Below are 10484 nucleotides of genomic sequence, written 5' to 3' on the forward strand. Positions count from 1 at the left end.
AATTTAAGATTGAATGAAACAAAGATTAGTTCAGTAATCCTAAATAACACAATTTACAAAGATCAGGACAGAGGGTAAAGTTCTAATGCAGGTGGGTGGTTGGTAAATAACGAGACACCTTGAACAAGATACAGAAGTTCTGAGCCTTCACGGAGAAGAATCGAGGAGAGTCTGAGTACAGATATTTTCCTCTAATGGGCATTCGACCTACGTAATCACGTACGTCATTCTACTGTAAATCGTGACATTTTAATGCCATTAAAAAATGTAGATCTGATAGCTGACAGTTTAGCCATCATCTTGCCTGCATAGCTTTTCCCCACACCCGCATAAAATCTCGTGCCAGGCAATTCAATGCGTGGAAATCATTAAATATATCACGTTGCAAAATCATTAAATATGTTCGAAACCATGGGCCAGGGCCATAGCTCTAGACGTTCAAAAAAATCATTTTATATAATTTATGCATGGAATTGAAAGTGCCAACTAGATCATTTATACGGGAAAACACAGAAGGAGAAGGAGGAACAAGATCTATCTCATGCTTGGAGAGCCTGCAATCTGCGAAGAAAATGAAACGATCTAACATGTGAATCAATTAGAAATTTTTAGTTACATTAAGGTATCATCTTCATCAATAAGATTTTTTTTATTATGTAAATGTAGGTTCCTTCGATGATTTTTTCTTATAGTCATAAATAATATTTCGAAGTTTTAATAAGTGAGGTTTTTTTTTCTGTATAATACTATAAACTTGAAAAAAATATGGTAAAATTTTAAAAATTTTGAGAAACTAAAAATAAAAAAAATAAGAGAGAAACTAATAACACAAACATCAAAAGATAAGTAGAATTGCAACAAATAAAAAATAAAAAAACCGTTTTGATATTAAAAAACTGAAAAAAATAAAAAAATTGTAAAAGCAAAAAAAACGTGTTAAAAACATGCTTTTTTCATTTTTAACATTTTTATAAAAAAAATGTGTTTTTTTAAGTTTTAGACGACCATTCAATTTATCACAAATTTTTTTCATTTTTTTGAAAAAACATTTTTGTGACTATGGACTTTGCACACACTTGCGTTTTATTTTTCTGTTCAACATTAATGTACTAAGATGGCGGTGCACTGATCATATTTTTTTTTTATTTTTAAATTTGGTAGCTAAATATATGCAGTCAAAGTGTATATAGTGCTCTAAACTGATGGTAGTTCACAGGTTGTGTATCACTACCTTCATTAAAGGAAGGTGTACATGCAACTGTAGCAACCCCGTCCCCTTCTCATGTGACGAGCGACGAGGGTAATACTGACCCAAGCAATAAGACAGAACGGTGCACACGTTCCATGATAGATTATCAGCCATTTCACCAAACCCTCAACTACTTAATGTCGACACCCTAAATGTCGACACCCTTGCATCCTTTTTGCACAACGACATTAAATTACAGTCTTTTATGTCCAAAGCAATTACACCAGGCGTCAAAAACTTGCAGGTATATATGTCCAACTGAACAGTGATCTAATTTGTTTTTTCTCTTAATCAGCGCCACGCCAAAGCTCTAGGCCTCTGTCCCAGTTTACATCCTAAAAATACAGAATCCATTTTATCACTAGTTCCATGAGAAATCAAGGGTGAAAGTAGGTAGACCAAGTATTTAATGTTAATGTGTCTTAAATATCCCAGTTTCACGGTTTAAATAATGTTCTGGTTGAGATTGCAAACACAATCATGCATGGTACTTGAGTTAAAGGGTGTACTATAAGACCACTAGTATTCCAAAACAGTCGCGGACCTTGGAGCGGGAAAGGAGATGACTTTGCCTCTCAAAGACCGCCAAGTGCCAGGTACCATTCTGGTTAAGCATCATTTGCCTGCTCTCAGAATTTCTTGCATGAAAAGGAAGATAATCCAAACACAATTGAGCCTAATTCCTGAACAAAAGCTTGCTAAATTATGTCCCTAGCCTTTCATTTAAAATAAAGGTAAGCAGCACCATTTAGCTAAAGAAACTGATAACATCAAGCCTCCTAAGGTCGTGCTTGACACCGCTGTCACGACTAAGGAACAGCAAATTTTGTTTATTAAGAACAAGAAAAAAGCTTTGGCTTGATGCCATCAATTTGAAGTTGGGTCCTGTTTTTTCCTCAACGGCGAAAAAAACCTTTTATGACCGGAGCACTTAATGGACCAACCCCACACATTTCAAAATTCAAACTACCCCAGCACCCTCTCCCTCGGGTTGATTTTTCATTAAATTTTTCAATCGGTTTCACAAAGAAGCTAAATGTGTCGACACCAAAAAGGAGGAAAACCCAACGTTTCCTTACAAGATCAATGCGGAAAAGCGCAGAAGAGAAAATCTAATTCACCTTCATTTTGACCAACACATGGTAAAGGATATCATCTGCCTTCATTAAAAAAAAAAAAAAAAAAAGATTTTGGTTGCAATTATTTGAAACATTGATATCATAAAAAAAGGATACTTTCGAACGCCAACTTTTTATAGTATGAGAACATCACATATTAAAGTATCATTCTATTAGTATGGACTTGTAGCATTCACACCCTCTCTTGGACCAGGAAGCAAATCTCTAACGGCATGACAAACCTTACGCCGCATGACCCACCAAGCCTGACTACTGAATCCCGTTCAGGGTACATCAGATGGTAAGTGCTAATTAAAATTGCATGATGATTGACACAAATTATTCTTTAGCTTGTAAACAAAATTTCTTCAACTTTTTTGTACGCTACGGTCGAGATTAAGCTAGCACGTGAAACCAGCACTGCCTCATAGCGAGTCAATTCCTATCGGACAAAAATTTATGAGGTGAGGGGCCAAACTCAGGAGAGTCATAAGCTTCATAACTAACCGAGTCGATCCATGTAAAAGCCTGTAAACTTATAATATAATAATTTAAAACAACCACCGAAATGAAAATGCAAACCTGAAAGATGTTTATGTTCACGTGCACGCTTCCTTGTTTTCGCCTCACGCAAACTCTTCTATCACAAAAAAACGGTCGAGTTATAATCTTATTGTCGTCATGTACAATTAAAAAGCATTTAATATTGTTACGAATACATGTTTATTATTTATTTTTAATAAGTTAACGAAAAGTTTAGCCTCCCCAGTCACCAAGTGATCTCGTCCAAATTGTTTAAACGACTTTATCCGATCCAATACTGAGATCATATGGTTGAGCATAAGCTGCTCAAAAGAAGGGCTCAAGCCCTCCCCAGTCCCACCTTCCTCCCGGCCTTGGGGTCCAGGGAACGTCCACTGGATGCAATTTTTTCAACAACTTTGGCATTTAGAAGAAAAAACTTTTGGTAACTTTTATGTTTGTAACAGTGCAGCAAATTTGAGATCCCTATCTCCGAATTATTGGCTACTACTAAGAGAAGGCCCCATCCAAATCGAGTCATCCCTCTACAGAGTGAGCCCCGTAGCGGACAGCACGAGAAATCCATGAAAGCCATGGCATTTCTCTTAGAGAAGTGAGACCAACAAATTTCACAAAGCTCATCTGCATTCAAGGTGATACAGAAGAGTAGAAACTGCAGTGTGGACATCACTGGGAGCAGTTATGTTACCGATGACGATACCAAATAACGAAATAAGATAAATGAACAAATTGACTGTTGATGAATGACAGTTTTCTGGCCGATACAGACACAACAAATAGTAATAAAAATGCAATTAGGTAAAAAAATGATAGAGACGACGCATTAAACAAGTAATACATAAAGAATATAATCTCAAATTTTAGAGAAAGATGAGATGCAGAATCAGACAACATTCAATATATGCCATAGCCAACTCTTATCCACAGTTCATGTTCATATGAAAATCAGATTCTCTAATTTAGCCTCATCTGACCCATTACTAAATATAAAGCAACTGTAATTGTTGCAGAAATGTGTTTTTCAATTTTATTTCCTGCAACAAATAGGTGCCTAGATGTTCAAAGTTCCAAGTAAAATACAGAATTCGTTCATCTACTACTAACAAACCAAGACATTGCAGAAGCGAAGAAAATCAGAATATCATAAGTGTAGTCCAGTTTCAGACAACAAAAAGGCCATCCAATCCTGGGAGGGAGATACAAACCAAAAGTACAGGAATCAACCACAAAACATCAAGGAAATAAACATACATAGAACCAAAAGGAAAAAAGAATAATTGATGGCAAATTCTCATTAACTGTCACAAATCAGCTACATATCGAAACCAATCAACAATGTGACAATATTTCAAATTGAACAGATTATGTTTTGCAAAGCACTGCAAGCGAGGACAAGCAATCTTATTTACAATATCAGACTATCAACTTCCTGATGTTGTCTAGCTGCCTTGATGAAAGTCCAATGCAAGATCGTGCCATGACTCAGTATCAAGTGGTTGATTCTCCTGGTCTGGAAAGGAGAAATGTTATCAGAAAAAACTTGGAAAAAACAGTAAAAGAAAAATTGGTGCTACTTGCTGCATATCACGTTTGATATGTATAAGGCATGTGAAAATAAAACATATTTATTATTTATAAACAAACCAAGACAGAGAAACATTTTCATTTTAAAGAAAGCTCCAGGTTTCCCATTATCAAATAATGGTTTTTCTCATAGTCAGACCAATTGCCTTAAGAAAAAAAAAGGAACTTCAACAATGATCAAAATTATGGAATGAAGGCTAATTGAAGGAACACCTCTTTAACGAAAGTAATCAGAAACAATTCAATCATTGCTAAGTGTCAAAATTAGAGCATTACTTGTTTCTTCAGTGTCATCAGTTCTAGCAGCTACAACAGGAGGTAATGGAACATCTGCAACAATAGGAGATATTGTCATTGTTATGAAGAAAGAAAAAACAACTGCCTAAAACATCAAAAGAATTTGCTCACAAGTACCATCGTCAGGTAAGGTGTCCCTCATCCATTCTTCATCAACAATATCCAATAATATGCCAATGTTAAGATGCTCTGCCATGTTCTTGCTGAAGTGTCAAATAAATGAACGTCATTATCATGGTCAGTGTAATCATCACGCAAGCACAAAAAAGCACCAGCAAATAAATATTATGCAGTTGCAAATACAAAGCAAATATACAAAACCTACATAATACTTGTAATCATTTAAAAAATGGAAGGTAATGATGAACTAAGATCACTCAGAAGTCGGAACCAAAAAACATTAAAGTTAAAGGAATAAAAGTCATAAACTTGATGTAATTGCAGTTACCAGACCTTCATAGGAAGAATAAAGAAAACTGCTACACTACGGACCTGCACAAATGTTAGTTTTCTAGTATGTATACACAAACACTAGAGACAGATCGAAAAAGAATTAACCAAGGCTGCGAAAGGCAGGAATCATCCAAATTTCAAACTGTTAATCGAAAGTTTAAAAAATAAAATGTGAACTTTTTCCAAGCCAAAATCTGTGAATTGCTTCTTCTTTCTGTAGAAAGATATCTAAGAACTAACGTGTTCATACTATTTCATAGATTTCATGTTTTCATTGGTCAGTGATGCTTAGTGGCCATATCTAGAACCGCTTTTTCTTATGGGAAAACGAAAGTTCTTATAACAATCACAATATTCAGATATTAAATTTCAATAAAATGTTAAAGCATAAACCATACTGTCATGCCATGATAGGAGCAAAAAAGCCGATTCTAAGAAATCTCGTTCTCTTTGTGTTGAGGCCTTCAGAAACCTAGATTAGATCATGTAAATCTAATGTACATGGTGAAAATGTGCTCAAGAGTGCAGACAGAGAGGGGAGACAGACAGAGAGATCGGGACAGAGGAAGAGGGACGACACGATTTGGGGGAACAGGGAGAGAAAGGGTGAGGGGGACTGAAGGCGAGACGAAGAGAGGGTGAGTGAGGAGCGCGGGAGGAAGAGAGGGCTCGGGCGAGACAGGGTGAGAAGGAAGGGGGAAACAGATGGGAGAGAGAAAAACCTAGTTACCCTAATGGCCGCCGCACTGCACCGCAGCCGCCGCCGCTGCTCCTTCCTCCACCTTCTTCTTCTCTGCGTCGGATGCTCACCTGCAGAATGAGAGGGCAACGAAGAGGGAGACAGAGAGGAAGAGGAGGAAGGCGAACCCGCGTCGGGTCGTGACGGCGTACCCTTGCTGTGAACTTTTATATGCAATTTAGATTCTTTTGTTAACGACACCTTATAGTTAAAACAAACCCGACACTGATGAGAGATCAGATATCATCATTTTCCCTAGATTTGGAATGCCAAAGTAAAGCATGTGCATGCAGGCATGCAGCGAATGCATGATGATCCCACAAGCAAGCACCTCCAAGGAATCCCCGATAAACATTTTCTCATAATAGCTAACAGTTCTTACTCATCTAAGGCGATCTTGCTTTGTGTAAATAAAAGGTCCTGCTTTCCTTTATTAACAATTTTCAGTATCATTGAGTATCTAGTTTATGAACCACTCTATGTAAAACACAAAGACTGTCGGTGCATGGAGTTTACATAAGTTTACAAAGCAAAGGCTGATCAAATAGCACTAAGCAACACTTCAATTGTAAAATCAAGAAACAGTAAATTGTTTTATTAGATAACAAGTCTAATCCAGGTAATCCGCCCTGCTTAATAATCCCTGACATCCAAACCTGAAACCTAGGAAACAGGTTTTCAGGTGATTCACCTACATTTTGAAGGCTGCGCTATACATGAGCAAAGAATGATGCACGAGAAGATAAACTCAGCGGCAACTTCTCCAAGTTAATCAATAGCAACATTCAACCTACATTTTATGTTCAAAAGCAAGGCACACGGACTAAGTTTCCACGGCAATCTTGCTGAGATTGCGGCAGAATCTGCGACAAGTCCAATGCATGGAAGGCGAGGGAATTAAAAGTGGCCTCTCCTGATCTCAGAAAACCTAGCCCAAACCAGAAGCACTTTGGAGATCCGATCGCGAGCATCACCCTCTAAAAATAATTGCAACGAAGAGAAATGTGACCCTCCCACGGGAAAAACTAACAAGAACAAGCTCCATGGATCCAATACTACCGAAACAATTAGCCCCAAATCCCTCATGATCTCAGATGAATTCCGAGTTTCCAATCAAGATTTCAGATCATTACAGCAACAAAAAACTGGATTGATGATCGGAGAAACAAATAAACGAGATACATCAATCTAAGCGCAAAAGGGAAAACCCTAACACTAAAGATAACTGCATCGCTTCGGGTTAAGAGAACAAAATATCTGATCGTGGAACTCTGTAATACCTTGGGTACAATTACAAAGAGTGGCGGCACTTGCTCTCGCTTTCTCTCCCTAAACAAAGAGATGGCGATCAGAGTTTGATTGCTCGAGAGGCAGACGCCTCGCGCCTTCTTTTTAGCGCCATCGCCCTTTTCAGATTTGGGCTTCATATTTACAGAAAGGCACCATGCTTTTTCACGTAATGCCCAGAGGCACCTATCGATCCGCTGGCGTGGCGATACAATGTGTATCAGTTTTCGTACCGATATGCAGACGCCGATTCTGACCACTCATGCACAAACGAGTCGGATACGCTTTGAACTTCGCCAGATTCGGACCCTGGTTCAGATCTGATAATTCCACACATCTTTGCAACAATTGAACAAATTAAGCAGGTACAAACTACTTCTGGATTGGATGTTGATCCAAACCTAACTCGATCCAATGAAGAATGCTGACCTCAAATCCGAGTTATATTCCACCAATGAATCCAAACATATGCCAAAATCCGAGTCCAAGATTCGTTTGCCCACATGAGCTCTCGCAGTCGGGTTTGAACATATAACGACCCATTTGAATCGTCCCGTTTAAATCAAAATCGATGGCAATTCCGTGGCCGATTCGAGAATGGCATGTACGAGCTTTTTCTAATGGTTTTAAGATTTTTTTTTGTGTTTAAATTTTTTTATATATTTTAAAAAAAATAATTTTTAATATCTTGGCTGTTTTACAACCAATTCAACCGGATTCTCTCTCTCTCTCTCTCTCTTAATGTAAGTTTATCTACTAGTTACTAAGCAGATTGGAATCAAAAGCAGATTGTAAATTTACCACTCGTTGTGAGAGTTGAGTTCTATTCGTTGATGTACAGAAAAAATCCCAGTCTATAACTTTCTTACGCTATAGTTGTTCGTTAGAAAGGGAATATGCAATATATACCATAGCGACAAAGGCCCAGCAAAGACGCCGCGGTGGATTGATTGAGCCAGCAATTCGAAGAAGGTGCAGAACATATTTTTCACTACAAGACCAAAGTGGTGGAGGCAGAGACCTTTCTGATGATGTGCAAGGAAGAGAAACCAAAGGAGGGCTCGAGGCGACGATGCCACAACCATTGTTGACAAATGAAAGGATGCAGTTAAAGGAAAGCGTGAAGCGAAAGCGAAAGCAAATTTTAGAAAAGAAAAGCAGAATTCCTGATTACTACGTCTTTGCAAGTTCGTTCATAAATTCATAATGGTCATCTCTTTCAAAAGCAGAATTCGTGATGACCATGTCTACAGGAGTAGTTTGCTCATAAATTTCAATATAAGAGCCAAGAGCAGGAGCTGAACAACTCAAGGACATCTCTCCACAGGCATAGTTCATGTCAACAGCAATGCCGGGTTTACAGAGTCTCACCAACTCAGGTGAAAGAAATAACCAACTTGGCGACCCAAATCTCCGGCAGATTTTCGGTATACAATCTGAGGTGGGAACTACCCTACACTGCTACAGGCAACAATCCACTTACCAAAACTCCCAGAAACGAGCAGAGTCTTCCTTGCCCCATCTTTCCAGAAGACGCACGCCCTCCTCATTCCAAAGAACGAAAATTGGTGATCATTTACCAAAAAGAACGTCCAAGACGCTTCGGAATACCTGGCCTCTCTTGCTCAACTGCGGCCTGGCGGTCGACTCGTCCGGCCGGAACCCCTTGGCTTTCATCTGCTCCAGCAGCTCCCGCGCCTCGTCCGCCTTCTGCTCCCGACAGAACGCCTCGAACACCGGCACATACGTCGCGGCGCACGGTTGGATACCCTGCCCCAGCATCTCCATCACGTGCTTCTTCGAGTCCTCCAGCCGGCCCTCCTTCGCCAGTCCCCTGATCAGAACGTGATAGGTATAAGCGTTCGGCCTGACGCCGGAGGCGAGCATCCTCATGTACGTCTTGAGCGCCTCCTTGGACTGGGCGGCGTTCGCGTAGGCCTCGATGACGGCCGTGTGCGCGACGACGTCCGGCATGTTTCCTTTGTCCTTGATGACGGCGAAGAGCTCCAGCGCCTCGTGCGTCCGCCCGTCCTTGGAGAGGAAATCGAACATCTTGATGGCGTTAGATGTCAGGCCCTCGGTCTTCATCTTGTGGAAGATCTCCTGGAGGTTACTGGGGTCCTCGGGATCCTCCACCACGGGCTTCTTGCTAAATGGATCGTAGGGAGGGGGAAGCTTGCTCTTGTCCATCTCCTTCGTATTCGCCTTCCCGGATCGTTCCTCGTCGTCATCATCTTCATCGGAATCGGAGAAATCGAACCGTTTGCTGGCGTTTCTGGTGGACGCTTCTCTGAGCACTCGCCGGAAACGGACGAAAAACCCCAACTCTGGCCGTAGTCCTAACCCTAGCTCTGGTTGTCTGAAGGGACGGGAGGATACTGGACCAGAGAATGAGAGAGAGGAAAAGGGAGAATATCGAAGGAGTCTGCGTAGATAGGGTTTAGGGTTTAAGAAGAGAGAGCGAGTGGCCGCCATGATCGCTTCCAGTGGCCAGGAGGAGGCGACTGTCTCAGAGTTGGATAGAGAAGGGAGCGTTCTGGAGCAATGAGGGGTAAAATGGGCAAACTTCCTCTCTCCCCCTTGCGAAAAATTTCAGAAAAAGTCCCAAACCTTCTGTTCTCATGAATAAGCCCCCCATAACTTTTTTTTTTCCGAAATCGTCTCCAATTTGTCTGCTTAGGCGTGTTATTCATTGTGTCGGCTCCTCTCTACACGATAGATCTCCCCCTTTTCTTTTCCCCATTGTTGTTGGTATAGAACTTTTAGGATATTAAAATTTTTAAAATTGAGATGCCACATGCATGCTTCGTCAATTTTATTTGCATTTCAAAATGTTACTCAATTTTAAATTATTATTAAATTTTTTTTTATGAAAGAACTGAAAGCTTAGTAGCACAGTTATTTTTATTTTTTATTACATTATTATAAATGATCCCATCAAAAGTTATTTGGGTCATAAAACTATAACATATCGTTTTCAAGTAAATTTATAAAACACCAATCTTTCAATTCATGGTAAATGTTTCCCTTTAAGAGCTAAAAAATATGTGTCATTACTGTACTCAAGCCCGCCCCGAGCCCATTTACCGGTGGGTTGGGCCAACGAGAATTTTCATGGGCTGCAAAGAGAAACCTTGGTCCAGTCCTAGCGCGGCTAAATTATGGATCGCATTCAACTCGATCCTCGGTTGTCAGATTTCCGGTCTATTATAAA

At 39.8% G+C, this 10484-nt stretch overlaps 2 protein-coding genes across 5 annotated transcripts; both read right to left on the bottom strand.

The window, feature by feature from the left end:
* Positions 1-4174: 4174 nt before the first annotated feature.
* LOC116261917 (anaphase-promoting complex subunit 13) lies at positions 4175-7403 on the bottom strand. 4 transcript variants are annotated; one of them, XM_031640863.2, is made up of 5 exons: positions 7264-7388; positions 5975-6054; positions 4909-4994; positions 4771-4824; positions 4175-4420 (listed from the first exon to the last, which is right to left on the bottom strand). In XM_031640863.2, the coding sequence occupies exons 3-5, from the start codon at positions 4985-4987 to the stop codon at positions 4350-4352; spliced, it is 204 nt and encodes a 67-aa protein (XP_031496723.1). In that variant the 5' UTR covers positions 4988-4994; positions 5975-6054; positions 7264-7388; the 3' UTR covers positions 4175-4349. The 4 variants fall into 4 exon arrangements, with proteins under 4 accessions (XP_031496723.1, XP_031496722.1, XP_031496720.1 ...); XM_031640862.2 differs by having other exon boundaries at positions 5975-6147; positions 7264-7323; XM_031640860.2 differs by lacking the exon at positions 5975-6054 and having other exon boundaries at positions 7264-7403.
* A 1009-nt stretch (positions 7404-8412) lies between these two features.
* Positions 8413-9806, bottom strand: LOC116262579 (pentatricopeptide repeat-containing protein At4g38150-like). Its single transcript, XM_031642059.2, has one exon. It carries the CDS (start codon positions 9743-9745, stop codon positions 8843-8845), a length of 903 nt encoding a protein of 300 aa, XP_031497919.1. The 5' UTR covers positions 9746-9806; the 3' UTR covers positions 8413-8842.
* Positions 9807-10484: the final 678 nt, after the last annotated feature.

This window comes from Nymphaea colorata, chromosome 10 (genome assembly GCF_008831285.2).
Source record: "Nymphaea colorata isolate Beijing-Zhang1983 chromosome 10, ASM883128v2, whole genome shotgun sequence".
In the NCBI taxonomy this organism is placed as follows: Eukaryota; Viridiplantae; Streptophyta; class Magnoliopsida; order Nymphaeales; family Nymphaeaceae; genus Nymphaea; species Nymphaea colorata.

What these genes read in the sequence shown, in the direction of transcription:
- LOC116261917 (XM_031640860.2), bottom strand. Translation starts at nt 4,987, where the DNA reads ATGGCAGAGCATCTTAACATTGGCATATTATTGGATATTGTTGATGAA. An exon ending in GGACACCTTACCTGACGATG is followed by an intron (nt 4,825 to 4,908) that starts GTACTTGTGAGC and finishes CTATTGTTGCAG; the next exon opens with ATGTTCCATTACCTCCTGTT. An exon ending in TGATGACACTGAAGAAACAA is followed by an intron (nt 4,421 to 4,770) that starts GTAATGCTCTAA and finishes TCTCCTTTCCAG; the next exon opens with ACCAGGAGAATCAACCACTT.
- LOC116262579 (XM_031642059.2), bottom strand. Translation starts at nt 9,745, where the DNA reads ATGGCGGCCACTCGCTCTCTCTTCTTAAACCCTAAACCCTATCTACGC.